Source organism: Crocodylus siamensis, chromosome 8 (assembly GCF_052110815.1).
Source record: "Crocodylus siamensis isolate JL-2025a chromosome 8, ASM5211081v1, whole genome shotgun sequence".
Taxonomy (NCBI): Eukaryota; Metazoa; Chordata; order Crocodylia; family Crocodylidae; genus Crocodylus; species Crocodylus siamensis.
The window spans coordinates 3445669-3473498 of NC_143402.1; the positions used below are offsets into that span (position 1 = coordinate 3445669).

The 27830-nt window shown below is 44.4% G+C and overlaps 1 protein-coding gene across 2 annotated transcripts in view; it reads left to right on the forward strand.

Moving 5' to 3' along the window:
• Positions 1 to 27830, forward strand: part of SLC9A6 (solute carrier family 9 member A6) — a 39437-nt gene that overhangs the window by 10937 nt on the left and 670 nt on the right. For both annotated transcript variants that reach the window (XR_016443881.1, XM_090060469.1), the window contains exons 2-16: positions 1522 to 1721; positions 2070 to 2147; positions 3035 to 3111; positions 6756 to 6868; positions 9688 to 9793; positions 15398 to 15539; positions 16029 to 16134; positions 16417 to 16505; positions 16684 to 16797; positions 17581 to 17692; positions 18302 to 18455; positions 20216 to 20246; positions 21491 to 21570; positions 22905 to 23010; positions 23777 to 24048. Coding sequence is in view for 1 of the 2 variants with exons in the window: in XM_090060469.1 (XP_089916595.1) it covers positions 1522 to 1721; positions 2070 to 2147; positions 3035 to 3111; positions 6756 to 6868; positions 9688 to 9793; positions 15398 to 15539; positions 16029 to 16134; positions 16417 to 16505; positions 16684 to 16797; positions 17581 to 17692; positions 18302 to 18455; positions 20216 to 20246; positions 21491 to 21570; positions 22905 to 23010; positions 23777 to 24048 (1780 nt within the window). In the remaining variant the exon portion in view is untranslated. The remainder of the gene's footprint in view (positions 1 to 1521; positions 1722 to 2069; positions 2148 to 3034; positions 3112 to 6755; positions 6869 to 9687; positions 9794 to 15397; positions 15540 to 16028; positions 16135 to 16416; positions 16506 to 16683; positions 16798 to 17580; positions 17693 to 18301; positions 18456 to 20215; positions 20247 to 21490; positions 21571 to 22904; positions 23011 to 23776; positions 24049 to 27830) is intronic.

Below are 27830 nucleotides of genomic sequence, written 5' to 3' on the forward strand. Positions count from 1 at the left end.
GTCTCCACAACCATCGGACTGCATGAAATTGTGGTGTGCACTATTTATACTAATGCTTTGTAAATGTTCAGTGCTGTACAAGTCACTTTTAAACCACTGTTCATGTGGCTTTAAAGTTCAGCCTCCCTAACACAATTGTTTGCATGAAAAAGTAATGTTAGGGAAGTCTTTGATGCCCTATTACGGCTGGAGAGGAGGGAGAAGTCAGTTGTATGTGAATGCTGTTGAGTCAGGTGTTAAGACATCACTTTGCACAGCCAGTCTACTACATTGGAAATAAAAGCACTATATAAATTGCTGACTGGCCAGTTAAAACCACAATGCCTCCTGCAGACCAGCTGATCAGAAAGCACAGTTAACTTCACTGGCAAATTGCTGCAGCCAGTCCAGGGGGTTTTATTCACTCAGCTGATTCAGATGCAGATGTTGGGAGAGCCGAGTAAGAGGAAAAGAGGGAATGTTGGGCTTTCCATCTCTATTGTGACATTGGTGCATTTAGTTTTAGAGAAAAACAAATATCAAAGAGAATGACAAGTGTAACAGCTGTACCTAGAGGCAGCTCCATTGTGCTCAGCATTTGACAGATGTGAAGAGATGGGCCCTGATCTGAGAGGTTAACCATCTAAATATATAGGAGAAAGGAAGTCTCAAGTATTAACCATTTTAATGGATTGTCAACCTAGGCATTACATTACACAGAGGGAATCCATAGCAGAACAGAGGCCTGGACTTATGGCCTCGTCCTGGGTGTAACCATACAGCATTGCCCACTAATGGTGCGAGATAATGACAGTGTCCATGGCAGCTGGTTCAAGATAACAGGAAGTTGCTAGCATGTTAGTAAGAATAGAAGGCTTTTTTTTATAGTTTTAGGGCAAACCAATCCACTTTGGAAATGCATCCCTTGGCAAAATGAGTTTAGCCCTTAGTACCCGAGAGAGGTTTGTGTTTTTTTACCTCACGTACAAGTCTGAAAGTCCTCCAGAACTGTCACCAGGCCTCCCTGCCGTGGAGAAGTGTTCCTCACACTCTAACAGAAGGGGGTGGTGATTACTGCAAATCTCTCCCCCCACCTTTGTGAGGCTTTTATTGTGTGTGATGTAGAGGATTTCGTGCCTGAGAGCTTCCAATAAAGTCAGAGCAATGTCCAGCAACACCCAAGGAAGGTATTTTCCTACCTGTATTAACTGCATCTTGGGATGTTCAAATTCTGCTCATGGAGAAAGTGACATGCTTCACACATTTGCAGCGTTTGCATGTGAGGTGTGACAAGCCGCCAGGGTGAAGTTCAGAGTCATATATTTGTACTGTGTGTTGCAGAGGGAGCACCAGGTATTTTCCATGTTTCTTGGGAGAATTTAGATGGTGAATACTAACAGGTGCTTTGTATTGTCGTGGCACATACAAGCCTCTGGCATAGACTGGTAGGTGCTGTACTGGCACCGAACAAAGAGGCAGTCCCTGCCCCAACGAGCCTGCAGTCTAGGCAAGTTGCACTGCTGACACTGCCTTTATTTTCAGGTGTCCTGGTGGGTGTCATCCTTCGCTACGGAATCCATGTTCCCAGTGACGTTAACAATGTGACCCTAAGTTGCCAAGTGCAGACCAGCCCAGCCACGCTGTTAGTGAATGTCAGTGGGAAGTATTATGAGTATACCCTGAAAGGCGAGATCAGTCCCCAGGAGCTCAATAATGTCCAGGATAATGAAATGCTGAGAAAGGTAAGCTGTCTGGCATCTGCAATCTGTGCATGGCCTGACTCTTGTCAGAAGGTCAGAGACAGTTTGGGCCAAATCCTGCACCATTTTGAATCAGTAAGTATTTTGCTTTTAACTTCAGTGGGGGCAGGGTCCAGGTAAAATGTAATTCGGAACATTTAATGTATTGAAATTACAGGAACTAATTTGAATTTGTACTTTTTGCAACAAATGATTGTATTTCCATGTTAGATTCTTGTCTGTTCACAAAGCTTTTGGGCTGAAATGTCTCTTACTACATATAAAGTTGACTGTTGCTTCTACTTTTTTGTCTCTCAAAAACCAATTCCACCTTTGGCTTTTTTTCAACAGGTGACATTTGACCCTGAAGTATTTTTCAATATCTTGCTCCCTCCAATTATATTTTATGCAGGATACAGCTTAAAAAGGGTAAGTGTTCATTTTAAAGTTCCCAGCATTTTAGAGTGTTGGTTCTTAGAGTACAGCAACACAGTGCCAAGGTCAGCAGACCACATTTACAGTATGTGATACCATATTCTGTTGTAATTATCTCTAGAATAACCATTGCACAGTATCAGAGCCTAGTGTAGTGCATACAGAAGGGAATTTTGTTAGCTTTAAACTCTCTAGTGTTTCAGCCTACAGACTTCCCTAAAGCACAGCGAGTACAAAGGATCAGTTACTGGAAATCCCATGCAGAAGGATGAAGGCCTGGAATGGAAACTCATAGCCAGCTTAGGCTCCTGTGTGTGTTTGCATATTGTGTGTGGGTATGGAGTTAATGTGGCATGTTATCAAGGGCTGTGAAAAGCAGAGGCAGGGGAACTGGGGTTTTAGTGTGACTGATCGCTGAGGGAGAACATAAGCTTCCTCAGGAATTCCCCTGGAGGCAGCTGTTAGAAACTGTTTACAAGTCCTTAAGTAAAATTAGGTCATGCGCAGCCTTTTAGACATGGGCCACAGGCTGTTCACTGAACAGCCAAGCCTCAGAAATGCTGATATGTGATGAAGGAAAATGAGCCCGTTTGGGCCATGTCCTTTCTGTATTGCGCATCAGTTCCCCAGTACTCAGCAAGAGCAAGCTAGTAAAGCCACCTGGTAAAAGCAAGACATTTTGTCCATTAGCAGCAAGTAGCACTGCAGTAGCATCTGGGGCGCAGTTATGGATCACTGTTTATCTAGCACACAGTAGTCTTTGTTCCAGAGATCTTAGATGAAATACCAACATTGCATTGATTCATATACCCTGGCACATGTACTCACTTGAAAATAAAGCAACAAGACTACTGTAATGCTGTGTGTGCTTTCTCTTCTAGAGGCATTTCTTCAGAAACCTGGGGTCAATCCTAGCATATGCCTTTCTTGGAACTGCAATATCCTGTCTTATGATAGGGTGAGTATTGGAAGCCTGTTTTCTTTTGCAGTATGGTAAACAGCATTGGCTTAAAATGGAGTGAAATAGAAGCTGGGACTCCCATTCTAGAAATAGAACCTGAACCGGAGTTCTAATCCCAGCTCTGACAAGTCACTCAGCCCCATCGTTTCATGGAATAGGAATATTTATTTCCCTACCTTTAAACAGTGGGTGAGGATCAATGTGTGTCTTGACTTGGTGTCTTTTCATAAGTGTAGTGAGTTTAATTTTATATATATAATTATAATTGTGTATGTAAATGTAGATCTCTCTCTCTGTCTCGCACACACGCACTTTAAACTTCTCCATAGTGTCATAAGTCTTGTGATACCAGGTACTACTTTAAGCCATAATGTGTAGGATTGTGAAAAAATTGATAAATAAAATAACCAGCAGAGTAGTCTGACAAATAAAATGCAGCTTAAAAATACAACCCTGAATTGTAATAGTGTCTACACTTGACTTGGCTGGGTTTCTACAAGTAGAGCTTTAGTATTAACTGTAGAGAAACTTCATGGGGAATAAAGGCTTGAAAAGTTTTTAAGGAGCAGTACAGAATGCTACCGTGCTGTGATCTGTTCTTCTGGTACTTGAATGTGACTAGACTGGAGAAACTTGTTACAAGAAGATGTAACTTTAAAAACAAAATCATTTAGGTTTTCCCAGCTTTTTTCTTTCTTTTTTAACTTTCTTTGCCTGAAAGCTCTGTGGAAGTGTGCCTTTTCTGGAGTGGAGGGAGTTGTCTCCCTCCCCTTCCTTACTACAAAGGAAGACGGTTGTAGTAAACAGTAAATTTTCTCTTTTCAGAAGCCAGTCACCTAACATCTTCCCAGGTCCACCCTGTATGCTGTGCCTGATCTAACCTGTGATTAGCAGATCAATGCTCTTTAGCTAGTAGGTTGCAATAGGAGAATAAGTAGCAACAGCCAGTACAGTTTTACATTTAAAAATGCCAGTCGGAAGCAAGACAGTAGGGGAGTTTCATAGTTTATAGTTTCTAGGGTCAGAAGGGACCTGAGCAGATCATCAAGTCTGACCCCCTGCCATGGCAGGAAAGAGCACTGGGGTCAAACGACCCCAGCAAGGTGTTCATCTAACCTCCTCTTAAAGCCCCCCAGGGTAGGAGCCAGCACCACTTCTCTTGGAAGTCGGTTCCAGATCCTAGCCGCCCTGACTGTGAAGTCGCGCCTCCTGATGTCTAGTCTGAATCTACCCTCTGCCAGCTTGTGACTGTTATTCCTGGTCACTCCAGGCAGTGCTTGGGGGAACAGGGACTTCCCCAGTACCTGCTGGTCACCTCTGACTACTTTGTAACAGGCCACTAGATCCCCCCTCAGCCTTCTCTTGTGGAGGCTGAACAGGTTCAGGTCCCATAGCCTCTCCTCGTAGGGCCTGTCATGCTGCCCCCGATCATGTGAGTGGCCTCCTCTGGACCCTCTCCATATTGTCCACATCCCTCTTGAAGTGCGGCGCCCAGAACTGGACGCAGTACTCCAGCTGCGGCCTGACCAGTGCTGCATAGACGGGGAGGATCACCTCCTTGGACCTGCTCGAGATGCATCTGTGGATGCAGGACAAGGTGCAGTTGGCCTTCCTGACCGTGTCCCCACGCTGCCAGCCCATGTTCATCTTGGCATCAATGATGACTCCAGGATCCTTTTCTGCCTCTGTACTGACGAGAAGGGAGTTCTCAAACCTGTAGGTATGGTGCTGGTTGTTCCTCCCCAGGTGCATCACTTTGCACTTGTCCATGTTGAATCCCATCCTATTCTCATCCGCCCGCCCCTGTAACCCGTCTAGGTCTGATTGCAGCCTATTCCTCCCTTCTAGCATGCCCACATCCCCCCACATCTTAGTGTCATCAGCAAATTTCAACGGTGCTATTTACCCCCTTGTCCAAGTTGCTGATGAAGATGCTGAACAGTGCGGGCCCAAGGACCAAGCCCTGGGGGACCCCACTGCCCACATCCCTCCAGGTCAAACATGACCCGTCCACCACCACTCTCTGGGTGTGGCCCTCCAGCCAGTTGGCGACCCATCTGACTGTGTGGGTATCGACATCACAGTCCCCCAGTTTCTTAATTAGAACGGGGTGAGAGACAGTGTCAAAAGCGTCCCGAAAGTCCAGGAAGACTATGTCCACTGCTACCCCTGCATCTAAGGATTTAGTGATCTGGTCATAGAAGGCCACCAGAGTTATTATGATGTGTTATATCGGTGAACACAGCTTAGGTTTGCCCTCATATTTTGCTGGTTATGCCATGCTGTGATTGTGTTTAGAATTATTCATTTGTGCAGGTAGAGGGAGCAAATTCTTATTCCACGAAGTAAAATGTCATAATTGTGTAGGATGCTTTCTAGAGGAGAATGTTGTAGATCAGGGGTTGGCAACCCGTGGCATGCATGCCAAAGCATGGCATATGAGACCATTTTGCTCAGCACACTACAGGTGGCCCAGGTTCTGGACATTTGCTACTGGCCACAGAGTCCGGGCTGCTTGCAGCAGGTGGCAGGGAGGCTGCAAGCCCTGCTACAAGCAGCCTGGGCTCTGTGGCAGGCAGGAGCTGCCAAGAGCCTGGGCTGGCTGTGGCAGGCAGCTGAGAGGCTGGAAACAGCTGCACCATGCTCTGTAGCCCTGGCTGGGGTCCATGACAGTGGTGGTTGCACACATACCTCAGGGCGCAAGACTGGGCAGGGGTCTGGAGCAGTACAACCCTGGCCTTTCCCCTGCCCCAAGGTGTGTGTGCCGCTGCCACAGAACCAGTGCCAGGGCTCTGGAGCCTGGTGCAGCTGTTTGCAGCCTCCTGGCTGCCTGCCACAGCTGGCCTGGGCTCTGAGAAGCTGCATCAGGCAGCCGGGAGGCTGCAAACAGCTGAAGCCCCAGCACCGGCTCTGTGGCAGTAATGGCTACACGTGCACCTTGGGGCACATGGCAGGGCAAGGGCTGGGGCAACACAGTCCGGGTTGCTCTCCTGCCATCTGCCCAGTGGCCTGCATGCACTCATTGTCAGCAATGAGGATGAGGCCCCTGGTGGCTCCCCTGTCACACCAAGTTGAGGCATGGGCCAAGGTTAGGGTGTTTTTGACACTGGCCAAAAATGTTGCTGACCTGTGTTGTAGATTAAATCAACCTCAGCCTTCTTCTTGACTTGTCTCAGGTAAGGGTGGGGCTGATTTAAAAGCCGGGGAACAACTGTGATGTTGTCAGAAATAAAAATAAAAACAAATCTTGTGAAATTGCTGAGCTGTGGGACACAAGAAGGTCTCTGCTGTGTTTTACTAACTGTTCAACATATAGTCTATCAGCTGCATTTTTAAGCACTTTTATGCCTAGGGGAGTTCACGTATTAAATCCATTTTGCTCCCAGCTGGATTTACTGTACTGGGCATTCACTTCATGGAATCTGACAGTACTGAGCAGTTCCCAGGTTTGACTTCTTGTCTAAAGCCTCAAGTCAAGCTGCTGGTCAAATGCTGTGGATTTTGTGTAATATAAAAATTGAACAGAAGACTGGATATTTAGGTAACTACACGAGTTAAACTTGCAACTTAAGGTAATTTCATTCTTTCAAATACTGCTTGCATGTATTTCCAGTAGACAGTTGCTTCTGCTTATTCGACAGCTCCATCATGTACGGCTGCGTAGCCCTGATGAAAGCCACTGAACAGCTTGGAGGGGATTTTTACTTTACTGATTGTCTCTTATTTGGTGCCATCGTATCAGCCACCGACCCAGGTATCTTGGAGTGTTGCTATTTTTCTCATGTGTTACTGACATACTGTTATAGTTCTCTGGACTACCCTTCCCTCCAGCTTTCAAAGGATAGTGCAGAGCATCCTACAGTGCTGGGGGAGTTCACAGCTTTGGGTGCCATAGCAGTGCAGTACAGTAGGGGAGTCTGTGGCCAGGGAGCTGAGGTTGAGGCAGGCTAGCCAGGTGCATGGTTCGGGGGAGTGTGTTTCGTGGCCCTGGGGATCAGTAGCTGGAGCTCACATGGCCCACACTAGTGCAACCCATAGGAGGTGTGGCTCCCAGCTGCTTAGAAATTGGACAGTGCTGAATTAGTATCTGAAAAATCAGGCTCCCTCCAAAGCTGAGCATTTGCAGTGGAGTCATTGGGAATCTTTTGTTGCCTTTAATGAGCGTTTGGGGAGATGACAATGAATGGTGGATCCAGCGCCCTTGGCAAACAGTGTGCTGTGTGAAGTTGGGGTGTTTTCAGCGTGCATCTGACAACACATCTTTCCTCAAACTGACGTGGGTGTGTGTGAAACTGGCTTTAACTGCTGGAAGGACACTGGTGATTGCAAATCAGAAGCACTATGCAAAAGTGCATGGCAGGGGCAAGTGAACAGGAGAGCAAACAGGACAGTTATAAGGCAACTCACCAGGGGAGGAGGAGGGAGGTAAAAGGAAAATGAGCAGGATCTGGTTGCCAGCCCCTGGAAGGTGAGTGCAGTAACCAGACATCCTACCAGCTCCATGACACTCAGTCCTGACTGGCTCCAGATCCACTGAGTATTCAGCGTTCACCTAAGATCTCCAGCATCATAAACACTCCTGGGTGAATTGGGGAAGTCCTCTTTAGCATTTACTTAATGTATGTACGTACTTGTATATACAGCTATGAATAAGCAGCCCAGTATTGCTAATACCCTAATACAAGTATTACATGACATAAACAAAGAACACAGTAAAAAATAGATACCATTAGTGGCTCTTTACAGAAAACAAAGGGAAGAGCCACCATGGCTTGTCTCTCACTGTACTAGCTACATCACTCCCTTGTGTGCTGTTCGCTGCAGAAGCAGGCTTGCCCAGTTGTGCCAGCCTGATAGGCCATCTAGGTTGTGTGATCCTTTGGCCTTGATCATCTTATCCATCCATTATGTCCCTCATTAAAGAAATAAAATTAAAAATAAATGGTTGTCTCATTTTGTAATAATGCTTCAAAACATTTTGCAGTAGAGCAACTACATTTTTCGGATTGTTGTTCTACATATTGTAGTAGTTTTAATTTAGTTTTGATTTAATGTTAAATCCACAGTCATCTGGACAGCCGCTCATCAGTAAAATATTTTGAGAGTGAACTTCAACTTTCCCAGCTTCTCCCCATGCATTTTATGGTGTCTGTTTGTTTAGACTGTTCATACGTCTAGGGAAGGACTTTCTTCCATGTTGTGTGAGCAAGCTGCTGGTGCTTAACAACTTCTGGCCCCCATTCAGGAAAGCCTCCAAATAAGCTTATGTCTCTGACTTACATGAGACTAACACATGTCCAGAAAGTTAAGGATCTGCATGAGAGAGTTCTTGAATTAGGAATGCTTTTTCAAGCTACATAAAGCATCGTGTAATCTTTTGTTGATCTGTGGATTTTCTGTGCATGTGTAAAATAGGTTAAACCTCCTTAAATGTGCTCACTTGAGTTCCTTGCCTTGTATCTGATGGGTATTTTAAAAGGACTTTTGGGGTAGCCACATTATAGTGGTCCAAGCAGCTGTGGGCAATGCCTTGGTGTGACGTTGCCTGACACAAGTAAGGATTCCTGTGTACATTATATCAGACATTCTTACTGATCCCATGAGGGTGATGCTAAAAGTTGCTGCATGTTCATTATCTACTTGGAGTTTTAGTACTGTAGAAACAGTAGGTACAATTCAGCTCTCTGGGACACTGCAGTAAATCCAAAGCATCTGAAAGTGGGATTTGGTCCAGTGATATCTTTCTCAGCCAGCCCTACAATTCTAACACAGCAGCACTGACACTTGCTTTGATTCATATCCATATCAATAGGCACTTGGGGACAAAGTCAGGCCTTCTCCATGACAGCATCAGAAGTGAAAATCAATCTGCAGAGGGACAGCTGTTTGTTTTACTTGAGAGAAGCAAATCTTCAGTCTCTTTGTCCTGCCCCCCGCCTTTTAAATCTGCTTAGCAGCAAGGGAAAGACTATCAAAGTTTGCCTGTAGAGCAGTGGTTTTCAACGTTTTCTTCTTTGTGGACCCCCAAAACATTTTGAATGGAGATACAGACCCCTTTGAATTGTAAGCGTGGGTATTCACACCCTTTTGATTGATCATAGGCATCTTTCTTGGAGCCCTTAGACACAGTGTTCTGCAGGCCATCGGTTGAAAACCACTGCTGTAAAGCGTAACATCACTGCTCATCTACATTTACTGAGCTACTGCCATCATAGGCCTGCTGACGTGGATATGGCATCAGAGCCACCCAGTTGAGATGTCTGTGGTAGTAGAAGGGTTCTTTTTTGTCAGTGTAACTACACTACCTTTCTGAACAACCACCAGCAGAAGCCCTCTTTGTTAGCAGGGCTGGAATCAGATGGAAAGTTTTTCTAGCGTAGCTATGTTGGGTAGGGTGTGATCTTTACAGATCTTTGGCTGGCTTAGGTGTGCCAGCAGAACTTTGTAATGCAGACTAGACATACATGCCAATATGTTAAGGGAAGCAGAAGCCTAAAAGGGGTGGTTTTATTTTAATAGGAAAAAAAAGTAATGTCACCCTCTTAAATGTTTCTCTATTTTTCTATTTGTCAGTGACTGTTCTTGCCATATTCCATGAACTTCAGGTTGATGTTGAGCTGTATGCCCTTCTCTTTGGCGAAAGTGTCCTCAATGATGCCGTTGCCATAGTGCTGTCTTCGTAAGTGTGTTCTGTTCTTTTTTTAATTGTTTTGTATGTTACATGTTAGACATTAATAACCATCTGGTCTTGCATCCGAGAAAATGGGAATAGCAATATTTGCAATAATCATAGTTCAGTATTAATCATCACAATAAAGTCATCTGTTTTAATCACCCTCTAGTTAGCCACACAATGAAAGACTGCTGTTGGGAATTGAAAGCAGTACTGAGGCCATAATTACAGCTGTTAGTGAATTTTTTTTGCCTGTTAACACCCACCTGGAATGTGAAAAAGGAACATGTCTGCTCTTTTGCTATGGGATCCTACTACTGCTGCTACTCATGGATAAAATCACTGCCACTCGCTTCTTTACCCACACACTTGCCTTTCTTTTGGTGGAAATAGTTGATATTGCCACTTGATACCTTGCATGGAAGACCCAGTGCCAGAAATGTGGTGCCTCCTCAAAGCCAGGGAATGCTTTCAAGCTTGTGCATCTGTAGTGTACTGTTGTTGTATTTGTCACTGTAGAAGCTTGTTTGGCAATATATATTTGTCCTGATGGAGACTTACTTGTATTTAAGATTAACAAAGAAAATGAGTATTTTCTGAACTACTGGAAACCCCAGGTCAGTCATTGCACAGATTGCCAGTGAAACGCAAGGTCCTTTCTACATGCTGTGCAAGCTAGTAAACAGCACCTGGCGACCTACTATATCAGGGCAACAGAGAGCTCCAGCAGCCCAAGGAGGGAATTCCTACCTGTAGCTCTCGCTAGGAGAACATTGTCTTTAAGTGCTGTTGGAATGATCTCTGGGCTCAGCTGTGGTCTGAATGCCAGTCGTGACAAATTCAGGGTGCTGGCTGATGTCACGTGTTCTTGGAGCTTTGTGGTTACTTATTCTCTATCATTTTGCTTGCGGTAGGGCAGTGGGGGACAGGATTGTCACTGCAGTGATCTTCAGGGCCCATTGTTGGCTTTTTGAGGACATTTTCAAGGGCTTTGGTAGCCATCCTTCACTGAAGGAGGCACTAATACTTTCGGTTAGTGGTGAGCATAGATCCTAATTGGTTTGCCCCATTCGAGAGGGGCAAGAGGCCACTTTTTCAAATGGTGGCTCTAATATTTCCTGTATTGTGCATGATGAGGCCAAATTTGCTTGGCAGTGGCTGGGGCAAGCAATGTAGTCTAATGAGGAGGCAGGACTTCTCTTTCCCAGCTAACACCATGTTAATTGATCTTAATGGAGGTATGCACCAGCAGCTACTCTCAGCATTCAGTGGTGGGTGTACTTGCTGGGTTGATTTACCAGTTCACTGTGCTGACCATGACGCTGCCTTTTGGATTGTGATGTAGAAGGCTAATTTTGGTGCCGTGTTGCAGTGGCGCGATGCCATAAGGGTGGTTTGTTCTGCTAGGAGAGGGGGCGTGTTTTATACTAATTGTTAGGACTCTTGTGTCATCTGTGAACCAAGGCAGTGATCTTGCTTGATCCAGGGGGAAGTAGGTGGTAGCAGACAAGAGGTAACAGTGCTGTTATATTAGCTCATCAGTGCCTTAGCTGTGTATTTGGGTGGCCTGTTCTCCAAGAGCTCGTCTCCATCAGAACTTGTATCACAAGTCAAGGCAGACTCCAGAACACGCAGAGGCTAGAGGGAAGAGGTAGAGAACCCCTGCAGCCTCAGGCATTGAAGGTGTCAGAAAGAGGGAGTTTAGGAGTTGTTGGGAGTTAGGTTGCTTTGGTGGCTATTTGAGAAGGGAAGACTCTAGTCACTGTGGGTGAAATGGAGATTGACCAGAAAAGTGGCATGATTTTCACTGCCCAGGCCTGGCCTGAAGATAGGATCCTAAATATTGGTCAGGTAAGTGTGCAAGTCCAGCAGCTGCCAGGGAGAAATGTCTAGTTTATGTTGGTCTTAAGATCAAGTACTGGTGAGTGACAGGTTTTTTGTCATGGCTGAGGTTGCTGAGGACAAGAAATCTGGGAGACTTGAGTACTGTGCTGGGCAGCTGCTCAGGGATTTCCTTGGAAGTCAACAGGGTTTCCATCTGTGCATTATCAGAAATTCAAGGGGACTGGGGTTGTGTGGGCACTAAGATTGATGGTGACAGCCCAGAGGTCACAAGCTTGAGACCATAGCAGAGGCACTCATGGCATGGCCCTGTCAGATCCTAGTGAACCACAAATTCTTCTAAACACTGTCACAAGGATACAAAAAGGGAAGGAAGGAATCCAAGGCTCCTCTTGTCTTTGGGTTCACAGCTGGCATAGCTGTACTTGACTAGATAAGATAAGGTGGGGTTCAGTACTGACAAGTGCAGGGTACTGCACCTGGGGAGGAACAACCGGCACCATACCTACAGGCTGGGGAACTCCCTTCTCGGCAGCACAGAGGCAGAAAAGGATCTTGGAGTCATTATAGACTCCAAGATGAACATGGGCCGGCAGTGTGGGGACGCTGTCAGGAAGTCTAACCGCACCTTGTCATGCATCCACAGCTGCATCTCGAGCAGGTCCAGGGAGGTGATCCTCCCCCTCTATGCGGCACTGGTCAGGCCGCAGCTGGAGTACTGCGTCCAGTTGTAGGCGCCGCACTTCAGGAGGGATGTGGACAACATGGAGAGGGTCCAGAGGAGGCCGCTTGCATGCTCAGGGGGCAGCATGGCAGGCCCTACGAGGAGAGGCTATGGGACCTGAACCTGTTCAGCCTCCACAAGAGGCTATAACCATCTATAAACTGGCCAAGGGAAACCAGCAGACTATGGGAGAGTCCATGTTCCCCCGAGCACTACTGGGAGTAACAAGGAATAACGGCCATAAGTTGACGGAGAGTAGATTCAGGCTAGATATCAGGAGGCGCTACTTCACAGTCAGGGCAGCTAGGATCTGGAACCAACTTCCCAGGGAAGTGGTGCTGGCTCCTACCCTGGGGGTCTTCAAAAGGAGGCTAGATAGACACCTTGCCAGGGTCGTTTGACCCCAGTACTCTTTCCTGCCCATGGCAGGGAGTCAGACTTGATGGTCTGCTCAGGTCCCTTCCGACCCTGCTAACTATGAAACTATGACTATTTTGGCTTCTGGCACCTTCAATGTCTGATGCTGGAGGCGGTTACTTCACCTTTTCCCTCTAGCCTCTGGTATGTTCTGGAGCCTGCCTTGACTTGTGACACGAGTTCTGGTGGAGACCGACTGTGGAACGGTGTGGTTGGAGGTGGATTTGAGCTCAGTGAGGCAGGCATGGCAGGTACTTCATCCCTAGTGATATAGTGGGGGAGCTGATGTTACTGATTGTCAATTTTCTCTTTGGCAGTAGACTTCAGGCTGCCATTTCCTTCTCTTCCTGCTGTTGACTGATGTCACTGACTGAGTACCTAGCTTTGGTTAGGGTGCTGTGGGAAGAGTGGGTTGTGGCATGAACTGGGAGAGGCATTTTTCCCTTCTGACTTGCCTTCAGCAAGGAGCACTTCACATGCATGCACGCCGAATGCTACGGGGGAGTGGGAGGAGAGTGTGAGATGGGTAGGTGGTAGGAGGAGTGGGTGGCCCTCAAAGTGGAACTGGCCTTTTAAGCTGTTTGGATTCTGTGAAAGGGAGAAAGGGAAGAAGAAAAACCAAAAACTTCACCCTCTACTTCCTGACAAGGTTGTAAAGGTACTTTTACAGCTCTTGGCTGGGCTGATGGCCAGGCACCAAGTTTCAGTGAAGAGGAACTGAATCACAGAATTAAGTAGTACTGCATTGGGTGCATGTAACGATAAAGTTTTAACATCTGTATGCACGTAGAATAAAGTCACAAAGTCATTTTACTGAGGCCAGTTTCACAAAGGTTGTGAAACTAAATAAAAGCAGTTGTGGGCTAAATCATCTGGGGGAATTTAGATGAATAACTGGAAACCCTTTACGAACATTTTACAAGGAATTTAAAAGACCACTAAGAGAGACAGCAATACTGGGTAGGAAAAAAGAAGCTGGCGTAGACAAGAAGTGCAAACAGTTTTAAAATTTACAAGCCAAGAAAAAGCAAATGGGGGTAATAGATTTAAATTAGAAGCTACAGAGAAGAAAAGAGAAATCTGTGGCCAGCAGTATTGAGGACAGTAATGACTTGAGTGTATTAGGAGCCAGAGGGCTCCTAACAATGAGATTGAACCAATGCTAGATGGAAGTGGTGGTATTATCAGTAGTGCAAGATAAAGTTTTTTTTTTCCCTTTTGGAGGAAAAAAGCACATAATGTTTTCATCTTGTACAATAGAGTCTGGTCCAGTAAAAACAAAAGGGTGTTAGAGTATAAAAGATGCACCTTCTTAAAGGAACAGACTCAGATAATTTGCAGCCAGGTGTTTTAAAAGAGTTGGCTGAGAAGAACTCGAGCTATGTCAATACAGCCTGGAACACGGGAATGCAGAGGGTGGAGGAAAGTTCATGTTGGCCATATCTAAACCATGAATTTACTGTGCCCAACCCTTAGACAAGTTAGGCTCTGTGCTCAACTACCAGCCTAGAAGCAGTGTAGCTGTGCACCCACGCAGACCCGAAGGTGATTAGCCCTGCTGAGAAACTATGCTAATTAATTCTATTCTGTTTCTAGTCTGATAGGTTGTGCAGGGAGCCACGCAGCATGTTGGAAGGCACTAGTGCTGGGCACAGGAAGTTTGTCAGCTGGACATGGCGGTCGTGTCAGTATTTTAAAAGCTGTTTATAATCCATCAGCGTGATGTCTTCCCTGTGCAAAATACTGAAACAGTTTGTTAATTGAGAATTGAAGGAGATGCAGTTGATGCCAGTCAGTATGGGCTTTTGATCTTACCAACTTGATATTTCTTGTTGATGAGATTACAAGTTGTAAATCAACTAGGAATCAACCACAGTCCAATGAATCCTTGTTCAAAAAGCTGCATTGCACTAGATGGATATCTAAACATGGGGTTTTGCACATCATCAGGGAAAGCAAGTTTAACAGATAGGAAGTCTCCTTGGAAACCGCAGACAGACAAAGTGAACATCTGGGCCCTATCTGTAAATTCACCCTGGCTGTTCCTAGTTGTCTTGATGATCTTCAGAGAAATGGGGTCCCTAAAGAAGCCAGGTCATATAGGACCCTTTGAATTCCTCTCCCCGCTCCCCTCCAAAAAAGTAAATGGGAAACCAACCCAGCTCAGACCACAGACCTAGGGTAGGAACTAAGAACATTTTAGAAAATAGGTGGTCTGTGGCATTGTGGGGCAGCCCCACATAGAGAAGGACATATTTCAGCAGAATATGGAAGTGGAGATCAGAATCCTTATGGAAATGCCTCCACCTCTTTGCCAGCTGCACACATTAAATGGCATAAGTCATGTCAGACCCTGGTAGTAGAGGTGTGTCTGAACGTACCGCTCATAATAAGAGTCCCATGCAGCGCTTCAAACCGGTGCTGCCCCTGCTGAGAATTCAAATGCAGTTGAAACAGTTTTAGAAGATCATGTGGAAGCCGTCCCCTTTTTCTCTTTTATTCCATGCCTATCCTTTCAGGAGTGTCATCTGTAGCAGCCACAGCAACAGTCATTAAACTGACTTGCAAATCCAGAAAGTTTCCTTTCCTTTCCTTCCAAACTGAGGTGTGTTTGTTTTCCCTTCCAGTTCGATCGTAGCGTACCAGCCAGCAGGTGACAACAGCCACACATTTGACGTCATGGCAATGCTTAAGTCGATCGGGATCTTCCTTGGGATATTCAGTGGATCCTTTGCAATGGGAGCAGCTACTGGAGTAGTCACTGCTTTAATATCTTTCCATTGGTGTTCCTGCAAGCTTACTTGGTGTCATGTTGTGTTAAACTGTTTTGCTCAAATCCAAGCTTTTGTGGCTTCTGAAAGGAAGGCAGTAAAACGGTTTGTTTAAGGGTGGACCAGATAGTACTGCTATGGGGTATAACCTAGCTTGATATCCTTGTACTGTACTGTTCTTTTCTTTATCACAGTGCTTTATCATTAGGGGTATAGACCGCTGCGATTTTATTTGATGAGAATTTTGGATACTAACAATTGTCCACAGAATGCACCATGGCTTCCTTGAGCCTGCACTTTTATAAAGCTTTATTATTTGGAATTAAATTTAATGGGATTACTGTTGTGAGCAATGCAAGCAGAATTTGGCCCCTCTTCTGTGCCATAAATGCTGGTGAAACCGAATATGCCATCATAGTGCTAGGTGTCCTTGTACTGTTACACACAGTCTGGTGTTTTTAATATAAGGTCCTTAACAATCTGCAACGTCACCAAGTTCACGAAACTCCGTGAGTTCCCGTTGCTGGAAACAGGGTTGTTTTTCTTGATGTCTTGGAGCACGTTTCTGCTGGCTGAAGCATGTGGTTTTACAGGTGGGATATGGCTTATATCCTACAAGGGGAGCATGAGGTGGGGGGGGCTGGGATTCATAAAGCTGACTTTAGCCTGTGACATTTGAGAATCAGGGAGCCATAAAGCAGCGCTAATGTATTCATTGGAACCTGTAATCTCACTTTGTATGATTTTTATACTCTAGCACAAAAATATATTTATTAAGTATTTTGTGATTATTGAATAAAACCAACCAGCTGTCACCACGTAGCTTTGTTACCCATTTGTGTGTTAAGGTCCTAACATAATACTCTGCTCTTCAGGTGTGGTAGCAGTACTGTTCTGTGGGATCACACAAGCCCACTACACGTATAACAACTTGTCTACTGAGTCCCAGCATAGAACTAAACAGGTAAGAACTATTCGTACACATTACATGAATTTTCCCTTCTCCTTTGCCAGAACTCCTTGTGTTTTCTAGAAGTGGCTTTCGCAGAGAATCACTTCTGTGAAACCACTGATATTTTATAGGCACTATAGCACATTTGTCTTATCGCAAGATAAATAACTGTGTATTTTTTTGTTTTTAGTTGTTTGAGCTTCTGAATTTCTTGGCAGAAAACTTCATCTTCTCCTACATGGGACTCGCGTTGTTCACCTTCCAGAATCACGTCTTTAACGCCACTTTTGTAGTAGGGGCTTTTGTATCCTTTAGTCTGATTTAAAAAGCACCAAGGAAAACAGACACGCAGTTATTCTATAGGCTAGATAAAATATGGGTTTTCTCAGTCCCTTTTTTTAAAGCTTTCAGAGCATGAGGATTTTTCCTTTGTGTTTCTTTCTAGGTTGACCGTTTTTTAAAATGTGACTCTCTGATTCTGGCAAGTTTTTGTGTCTTTTTGCTTTATCCCATTTCAAGGGGTGTTATAACCACCTCATTGTGGAACTCTGCACTGAACTGTGACTGTGTGGCTGAAGACCTCGCTGCTGTCACATGTGAATGTGGTATTGTAGAAAACGGTAGTGTTTTTTTTTTTTTTCAACTGGAACTTCCTGATATAAACAACCCAATTTATAACCTGTTCTCATACTGTTCAGGATCCAAGTGTTCTTATATAGTCATACCCCCCCAAAATTGTTCTGAAATAAGCATCAGTATGCCTGAGACCTGAGGCTTACAAGTTGGCCAGTACTGACTCAGCCTGGGTGGTTTCCATTTACACAGACACAAAGAACCAGTATTTCTACAAATGAGGGTTGCAAGGAGTTTTAATTTGAATTGGGGAGAAACCTTGGCAGTCTTGCAAAATGCCTTTCACAGTTTACCTGAATTGATACACAGGTAAATGTTTTTTTGATACATGAGTAAAATGGCATTCATGTTTTTTTTCCCCCTTCCCTTTGTCAATGCTTGAGAATAGATTTTTATGGTGTAAATTTGGGCCAGCTTAAGAAGGAAGCATTCCTTAATGTGTGTGCAACTGTAGCTAGCCATCTTCCTGGGAAGAGCTGCTAACATTTACCCTCTGTCCATGTTACTTAATTTGGGTAGAAGAAACAAGATTGGAACAAATATCCAGCACATGATGATGTTTGCTGGTATGTTTTCTTCATCCCTGTCTGTCATATCCCTGAAGTGTGATAAGCAGACCTTGTGTGGAACAGTCTGAAACAGTTGTCCTCCAACTTGAAACTTAATTATTGTGCACATGAATAAAAGGACCTTGTACTGGCTAGTCAGATGTTCGTTAGTAGCTTGTTAATTCTGGTAAAGTTCTTAGTTTAGAGAGAGATCTCTGCAGCACACAATAAAGAGTGGTGTAGCACTAAAGAAATGAGGAAGGTGGTTCCCAGCTCTGCATAGCCTTGCCATTGTCTTGAGCATAATACTTTACTACTCCTGTCTTCTGCATTTTTAAATGAGGATTGTAATGACAATCTCTCAGGAGAGTTTTGAGTTTTTAGGCCGCTTTGAGATCCTCAGAACGAAGATGCTCCAGGAAGGCAAAGGTTTGCTGGAAGTTAGCTGGGCAGCAGTGGCCTAACGTCTGAGAAGATTGTAGAATGCCAGGAGCATGCATTGTGATTTCTAGGTTAACTAGGCTGTATGTGGGGAATGTAGCTGCTGCAAGTAGGACACTGGGAGCCAACATAGCTGCAAATTGCATGAGACTGGGGGAGTTAGACCTCATTTGCTTTTCTACTCAGGGTTGCGAGGAGCCATGGCCTTTGCCTTGGCTATTCGAGACACCGCTACCTACGCTAGACAGATGATGTTCAGCACAACGCTTCTCATAGTGTTCTTCACTGTCTGGGTTTTTGGTGGTGGCACCACAGCCATGTTATCATGCCTGAATATTAGGTGAGTGTGACCTTTGTGTCCCTATTCCTAGAATTCAATTATCTCCTTAGATTTGATCGAGTGGGGTGTCATTTCATCTGCACTGTCAGTCTGTATGCTTTGTCCCATTCCAGGAGCAGCTCTCTGAAGTCTAAGGGCTGCACCTTGAAACGGAAACTGTTTTTAATTGCCTTATTCTATTATGTCAATCTGATGTCTCTTTCCATGGAGACAGTTTCTTTCAGCTGATTAGCTAAAGTCTCCTGGCTGAGGCTGAGCCCTGAGTGCTCTGTAAGCTTCAGGCCTGCAGAGGCAGTGAGTGCCATGGCCTGTAAAGGTTTTTACTTTGGGAACAGGAGAAACCTGTGTGAATTCTTCCTTACCAATGTCCCCCCATCACTCCTACAAATGGAAGATTGATACTTTTAAAAAGGGTACAAAACTGATCTTTACCTGTGTGGTAGTGCTGAAAGAAATACCAGCTTGTGATGTAGGTGCCTTTTTTCTTAATGCCATGCCTGTACATAGGTCATCTCTGTCATATGGCTTCTGTTTGGGAGCTTTGAATGCAGGGGTTTGATTCCTCACAGCAGGCCGCTGAACCAGAAGGGTGTCGGCATGCTGAGGAGCTGGTCTTTGGAGAGCTACCGTTCATTTTATTGCAAGCTTCTGAACACGTTGGGACAAGAAGAGATCAGAACTGAATAATGTCAGGGATCCTGTGTCTCTACAACCAGGCAAAACCCAGAGCAACTCTTGCCAGTTCTCTTGCATGTGGGGGACCTGGAGACAGCCATGGTCAACTAGTGGAGTGAATCCTCTTCACCACTGGGTGATTCTTTAGACATGGGCTCTGATAACTGGCACACGTTTAGTAGCAAAGTGGTAACGTTAGCTCTGGTGCAGGGCATTTCTGATTGTATACACAGACAGAGGCTGCTGCAGGAGCTGCGGCCTGTGTGGGAGAGGCCAAACTCCCAGCGAGCCTGGCCCAGCCCCTGCATGGTCAGAGCAGGAACCAAGCTCCTGCCAAGTAAATAAATGTATATTTACTTTTTCTATTTTGACATGTGATTTTTATGAAGTTTTTAACAGTATACTGTGATTATTAAATTGTCTGGCCCCCAAACCCCTAACTTCACACAATTCTGAACATTTAAATTAATAAAAATTGATAAACTCAAAAGAAAAGCTTTAAAATAAACAGCAGTTTTTAGCCATTAAAATGATTAAAAAATAAAAATCGAATTCTGCCAAGTCTATGTATTTGTAACCCCTGAATGCATTCATCTTCCATTATGTAGCACTGCTACCACATCATGGCATGAGGGCAGACTGCATTTTTAATGCTTTTACAAATGAAGCAAGTATGCAGATCAGACCAGTTCCCCTCCCAACTCTGGTCCCAGTTCAGAAGAACATTTGAGCACATGGTGTATTTAAAAATTGTAGTGGGATTTAAACATGTGCTTTAAGTACTGTGCTGAGTAGGGGTGTCAAGGCACCTCCACTTTGATCTGTCATGATTGTTGCTGTTTTGGAGCTGGGGGTGTTATCTGACCAGAATGACACGCAAACGGACAGGGTTTGGGAGCATCTCATCTTGCATGTGACTGGAGCTAGATTGCAGCCCGTCCAAGTGGCAGAAGAAGGTGGTGAAAGAACTTGGCCTGCTCCAAAAGGGTGTCCTTGGAAGAGAGCTCCTCTGAAAGCCTTTTATCTTGTGTGTACATATAGGGTGGTTTGTGTGTGCACTAACTATTGATTTGTTTTCTCCTTAGAGTTGGAGTGGATGCAGATCAAGAAAACGTAGTAAGTATATGTTCCTTGGTAACTGGCTTTAAATTAGCCTGGCCTGAAAGATTGATTAAACCTCGTCCTCTGCTTTACCACAACAGTTAATGTTTCCCTTTTAATAAAGCACCTGCAGTGCACTGTTTTTCTCTCCTGATTGTCACACGCTAGTCTATTCTGTCTTCTGCACTTCAGGCTTCCTGTGTTGATTTATCTTGCAAAACAGGAAATAACAGCTTTAAAGCATAGACTTGAGCAGTGCACAGTCAGGTAGCCTGTGTAGCCAGTGTGCCTACACAGTAGTGTGTAACTTTTCTTGTGCGTGTGACACCTGCACATTTCAGCTCTCATCTTGTAGCTCCTCTGTGTGAGGAACTCCTGCCGTTCCAAAGGGGGCTTTGCTGTTGGAGACTCCAAGCCCTGTTTGCTGAGGCCAGGGTTCAGTAACTTACTGACCATGGGCCAGATGTGGCCCATGGGATGGTTGGATCCAGCTCCAGCTCATGGCCATGGAGTTCCAGCAGCATTTGGTAGTTGGGCGGTATTGGCTTTGGGCACTCTTCCCTAGGACAAACTGCAGCAACGGCTGGGTAGTACCTGCCCATCCTCCCACCTCTGACCTGGGCTGGGTCATTCTGGCCCATAAAAAATTGCCTACCCTAGTGTTGGTTGTTATATTTCATTCTTGAAGATCAACTAGTCCTCACTAGGGAGAGCAGGCTGGGCTATACTCCAGAATAGCCGAGCCTGCATGGATGAGGATTAAGACAAAGAGTTTGGTCTCTGCTATGTGTGTGATTCTACAAAGAGAGAAATGGCACCTGTCAAGGTGGATGGGAATGAGAAGGCAGGCTGCAACTGCCCTGTTGCCCCCAGTGAAGTGTTTTGTGTTTGTTAAATTGTCCTAGGAGCAAGGGTTTGTGCGGGGAAGACAGTAGAAGGGAGTAGGTGGTGAGAAGGAGAAGAGTAGTCTCTAACCCACAGACACTCTGGCAGTTCATATGGTGCTGGCTGCTGAATCACGTTAAATGAAAGGCTGCTAGTACTGTGTTGCTTTGTAATCAGTTGCTGTAATCCAAGGGTGTTATGTAATTACAAAAAGGAGGGGACTGGTGGGGGTCTGTGATCATGAATTAAATGGCTAAGAAGAAGAAAAACACACCCTCTTCCTTCATTTGCATATGTAATTTGGAATGCCTTGATTTAATTCATGTTGATAGGGGCAGGACAGCACAGCGCTCTAACTTGTGACTCTATTACAGGGGGTCCCGGAGAACGAGAGGAGGAGTACGAAAGCAGAAAGTGCCTGGCTGTTTAGGATGTGGTACAACTTCGACCATAAGTATCCTTAATAGAGAGAGAACCATACAGAGCCAACACCAGTCCAGAAATGTAATCCAGTTAATTCTGAGCATAGCCTTCTGGTGGAGAGAAGAGCCAGGTTCCCTGTTCTATAATATTGCTGTTTATGCTTTACTTATAATGCCTGCACCTGGGAAAACTTCTCCAACTGTTCCCACCTGCAGTTCATTACAGGAGGAGCTCTGCTCTAAGCCAGGCACAGAAAAAGGTTGAAAATACAGAGTTACTCAAACTCCCTTGTGTGATAATGTGACAGGAGTGTAGGAAGGCCACATGCTATTTTCTTACAGCCCTTCCCATGCCTGTTAAAACACTCTTAATTTCCTTTGTGCTTGTCTTGTTTTGTTTATACGTCACGTTGACTAAGCATATAAGTCATTAGCTGGACTCTGATGAAGGGTGCAGTGTAATGGTGCTCCTATTGCCTCTCGTAGAAGAGGTTCTTAGTAGCTTGACTTAAAGACATGGTGAAGTTAGGGTTTACCTTGACCTGCTAACTTGCATACCTTGCCTTCACTAAGATTTTGCCTTGTTGCATATTGGCCAAATGTTTATTAGTGAAGGCAGAGCTGTGGGTACCTGAAAAAACATTTGGGTTGAAAATGGAAGTTTTAGTAGTGATGTGATGTCTCAGCCGTGAGAGCTGCTGCTGGGGACACTTACCAGCAGAGAAAAGGGATGCAGGTTGAATGAGTAGGTGAGTGGTGTGATACTTTCTTGTAGGGTAGAGACTTGAATTGTAAAGTGGAGAGAAAAGCTTAAGGGATGAATGGACGGTCTGTTGTCAGGAGAATAGATGAATTTAGCTTTAATCTAGCGAAAGGGAGGCTAAGAGAGGATTTGAGCACAGTTTCTGAGGTCAGAAAATATCGGGGAGGAAGAAGAAGAGCTATTGAAGGTAAAGAACAACGTTAGCCCAAGAACAGGTGGGTATGAACCGGCCAGGAACAAATTTAGGCCAGAAATTAGATGATTCCTGACCATTAGAGCTCTGAGGGTCTAGAATAGCTTTCCAGTGGGTATAGCATGAGCAGAAAGTAACTCCTTATAAGATGGAGTTTGGCCAGTGGTATGGTGCCTGCAGGAGCCAGGGACTGGACTCAGTGATGACGGAGGTCCTGGGTTCTTCTTGTCTCTGTTGTTGGGTGCTGTGTTTTCAGCAGAAGACTGCACTCCTATCCTCAGCCTCCCACCTCCTCTGTCTTTAATTGAGAGAAATGTTTGTGTCATAATCACTTTTTTGACTCAACGCATTGTGCGCTTGGATTGATATACATAGCAGCGCTGGCATTTCTTCCTTAACGTACCCCATAGCTATTTAAAGCCTCTGTTGACACACAGTGGTCCTCCTCTCACAACTACGCTTCCTAGTTGTTGTGGACCTATTGCCAGATGCTTGACAAGTCCTCAGGCCTATGAAGTAAGTCTATAAAGTTTGTCTGACAAACATGCTCTTTCTGCCATAATGTTTGATTCTGAGGTATTTATCCTTTTCAGTTTCAGGAGCATATAACCTGAGTCGCTTTAGACCCCTAGTTCATGTTTCCTTGCATTTGCTGCATGACATTGTAGAATGCAAAGTGTTCCATCGTTAGACCGTCCCCACTCGGTATTGCCAACACGTGAATTGTTACTGGGATTCTTGCTCCATGAAGCAGCAGATGCTGGGAGATTTATGAAAACCAGAAGCTTAGTCTGGCAGATGATGAAGTGCATTTTGCTTTCACAGTTGACAGTGCTTGGGCATGAAGTTATGACTGGGCGTTAGTTGTATCGTTCATACCATGTAGTGATGGTGGCAGTTGCTCTGGTGGATGGATCAAGTTAGAAAGACTAGATTTGTTACTCAGAATTAGACTGATTACAGGCTTGTCTTTAGCAGTGGCTAGTACCCATAATGCACCTGTTTCCTTGAGTCCTGTCTCTGGTGCTGCCAGTTCTTTGTTAACATGAACTGTTGCAGCCCATAGCCGCTTACAGTAGTCTTTATTCATAGCGAGAGCTCCTAAGAAGGGAGACAGCTTAGAAAGAATACCTAGTTGAGCTCCTTCATTTACTAATATCTTTGATCCAAGTGTCTGTTGGCGAGGGCACCTTGTAGTTGCAATCAGTGTGACAGAGTCCTGTTACTGGTGGTAGCTGGGAGTAACTGATGAGGAAATAAACTCTTTGTCTTTGCTGTCCAGAATCAAGAGCAGCTGAAGGACGATGATTCTGATCTTATTTTGAACGACGGAGACATCAGTTTGACATACGGGGATTCTACCGTGAACACTGAATCTGTAACGTCTAGTGGTGCTTCACGGAGGTTTGCTGGAAACAGCTCTGAAGAAGCACTGGATCGGGAACTTGCTTTTGGGGATCATGAACTTGTAATACGGGGAACACGCCTGGTTCTTCCCATGGATGATTCTGAACCTCCATCAAATGTGCTCGATAGCGCAAGACATGGCCCAGCGTAAGATTTATTTTGTTTGGTTTAATTGACAGTAATATTTGCATATATGATTATGAAGAAATATGTACTACCTAAAAGCTAATGCATGTCTCAAAATGTCTAAGCTGTATAAATATTATTTATATGGTGTCAGAAGAATATAAATATTCTCTACAAAACAGCTTGTCAGAAGCAAGCTGCAGTTTTTTAAGTTAAAACCCATCAGGACTGCACTGTGTAGAGTGGAACTGTTTTAGGATAAGAAGCTCTGTGCCCAGTGAACTTCTTTTAAGGTGGCGTGGAATAGGTTTTGAGGAGGACTTCAGGTCTGGGTTAAGCAAAGTGGCTAACTTGAGTCCTATTAGCATTCAGATTTCCGCTGAACGCTACCCAAAATGCCAAATGAAACGTTTTCTTTCTGTTGCTCTGCCTGCCCAGAGTAGAAAGGAGAAGTCAGCTAAAGATGGGAATTCTTTACTTTTCACCCAATAATGGTTACAGTCTCTATGATATTGAAATAATCACATTATATTATTGGCAAAATGTCTCCTCAAAAACTGGCCTAATAGTCTACTAGCCAGCCGCATGTTGCACTGGAAGGGGAAAGGAGGCATTTTGTTCTGAAGTGACTCACCCACTCTGTCCACGCCACTTTTGAGAGAGGTAATGATTGGCATTGGCAGAAGCCACATGCAGTCCATCTCAGACTGAAAAGCCGTGCAACGCAGCAACCCGCCCACAAGTTGGAGTTCAGTTTCACTCTTCCAGAGAAGTTTTGTGTTTGCAGTAGCGTTTGGGAGGCATTCGCATATGCACTGCATCAGACTCATTGCATAGGCTTGTAGTCGGTGAGTTTGCATTTCAGTTGTAACTTAAGCAGCTTTTTCTAGAAATAGTAAACCAATTCTAAATGTATTTGAATTTTAAATTCTGGGCATTGACCATGTCTTGTGCGATTGAAGCTCTTTACTTCTTAGTCACTGAGATTGCTGAATAGGTGTACAAGGCCCACGGTTCCACGCTATCCCCTGGAGGCAGATCTATCCCCATAAGCATAAAGGTTTGTAGATTGAAACCTACCTGCAGATTTCTTAAAAGGTACTTCAAAAATTAAGTGGTACTGAAAGGGAGTTGTCCGTCCTCCTGTATAGTTAAAATCATTGCACTTTGTTTGATAACTTCTTAGCATGCAGCGTGTCAATAATCTCCCTGATCACTCGTCTCTTTCTGTTTAATAACAAATGTTTGTGAGCTGACATGTTTTTTACATTTTTTTTTCAAGGAAGAGCACAGAACAATTTGCTATTTCACATTAGTGTATTAGAAATTCTATAATGGAAATGGCTAAAGGTGCAGTGAACATTTAAGAAGCTGCAAACTTTGTCTTTTTTTCCTTAAGAAAAGGTTGTGGCAAATAATTTATTGCGCATAATTTAATTTACCTTTTACATTATCCAGCTTCCCTTCCACAGTCACAAATGCACTCCAGGCCTGTTGCAAAGTTAGCTTGCAGTCTGTCAGAACGGGAACGCACCTAAGAGGATACAAGACCTGCTCCTTGGAGGCACTGAGTGTTCGTGACTCCCATTGACTTGTATTTGAGAGGACTCTGCCCCTCTCAGGGTCAGGACTTGAGATGCCACAGCAGTTTTTTCCACCCTTTTGGCTGTTTCCCCACAACTACTGTAACACTAACCAAGAGCGGAAGGTGATGCGGGGAAATATTTATCTTTGGCTGAGTGTATGTTTCTAGTTCAGGAAATAGATTTAAACTTTTTTCATTTTCTCAGGTCTAAGTAACATTGCCTTAAATTTACTGAAGTGGAACTAATTTTTTTTTCTGGTTTAAATGTCCCCAAGGAAACGCTTTTTTCTTTGTTCCTTTCCAAACAAAATGTATCATTTTTTCTCCATAGGACTCCTCTGTACCAATGTACATGCTGTTTATAGTTAGGGAAAACAGAATCTTCATTGCACCCAGGAAATGGCAGTTTTAGCTGTTAACGTAGCCATTTGTTTAGTGCTAGCCTGTTTGTTTCCTGCTGTGCAGGAATTCCATGACGTGTGCATTTTATATGACGTCTCTACCTTAACTTCATGTTTAAAAAAGAAAAAGGAAAAAAAAAAGTTGATAATGTTGTTGTTTTGGTTTACTGCGTTACTTCTACATCTTTTTGTTTTATTTTGCCTTTTTAAAGAGGTATGATAAATAACTACCTCTTGTTTTTTCCTGTCTAATCTCGCTATGAATTCAATTTACAAAACCCATGAAGAGATCACAGGCTGTGAAGAACAGCGCTGCTGTTCTGATCGGCATTTGATGTAGGTGCACCCACCGGCTGATATTTCTCTGTTCCTAAATAATCAGAGGAATTTGGTTGCCTCCTGCTCTCTTCCCCTGGAGAACCCACTGTCAGAGCAGTCTAGTTCTCCAGCTTTGTCTGTTGACCTTCTTCATGGAAAATCCTTGTGCCTCCAAATCCCATCCACAACCCCACTGCTCGAGTTCCTCTTTGAGACTCAGTGCAGGGGGCTAAAGGGCTCCGAGGGCTAGAGCTGAGCTATTCGCTTGCTGGAAATCAATGGCAAAACTCTCCTTGGCCTTGTCTAGGGCTTTGCCTACACTTCGGAGCCTCTGCTGCTGCAGCTGCACTGGTATAGCTCTGTCAGCAGAGCCCCTAGTGTTGGCGTATGTCTTTAAAGCCTAATGTGAGTGAGAAACTAAGACTGAGAACCATGCCTTCATTCACAGATTGTCAGGGGCTGGAAGGGATCTTGCAGATCATCGGGTCCAGCCATCATCAGTTCATCTCTCACTCGATAGCATTGGCCACTGCCCCTATGCCACAATTAACTTTTCTAATTGACTGGTGTGCAAGTGCCCCTTTATTTCTCTCTCCAAACTTAATGCTTTATCTACTGTTGGTGTTTGCCAACATGTTACCTTATTCCTTAACAATTTTGGTCAGCATCATGAGGTCTCAAAATACATGAAGAGATATGAACAGTTTGGAGGCTCCAGGCATTACACTGTGTGTGAAACATTATATGAGGGGATTTTTTTTTTAAATGAAAGCTGGACCAGTGGGTGAATAAACCTAATCCTGAAATCTAGAAGGGATTCAACAGAAACAACCCAAATTGGTAGGAAACTGATGGTTTTCTTTCTTTGGCTGCTGTTGAGAATGCATGCAGCTGGATCTTGAGATGTTGAGCATCTTCAGGTGAAACTCTGAGTGCTCAGCCCCTCTCAAAGTCTGGCCCTGAGACCCTTTGCCAAGTACGTAAGACAGCCTCATGCATAATTCTGCAGCTCAAATAAAGAGGTGAAGAAGTCACCTCTTTGGAGTCTTCTCATCTGTAAATTGAATTTGTATGGGGTTTTTGCACATGAAAAAGCACTGTAGGTCAAGTTATGGTTTATACTAGTATTGTTGAATTGTCCGGTAATGGCATTAACCTCAATAGTTGTGGTGTTTGTGCAGCTGATTTGTGATAGCTGGTGATCATTTTTGCACCTTTTGTTTACACTGACTAAATCTTTTACTGTTATATTGTACTGTGAAAGAAGGATTATGGGCCTATAAATGTTTTTTTTTTCCTTGAATAAGTCTGTACTGTTTCTTTAATTCACAAGAAAATAAATCTGTAAGAAATTTAAGGTATGGCATATTTGCTATCTTAAAAAATTTTGTTGCAGCGCTGTGATAAAAAAATAAGCAGGCACCACTGAGTCAAGTCAATGACGTACGGAGTGTGGCTTCCCACACTCCACACTGTTTGCTTGAAACAGTAGATTGAAC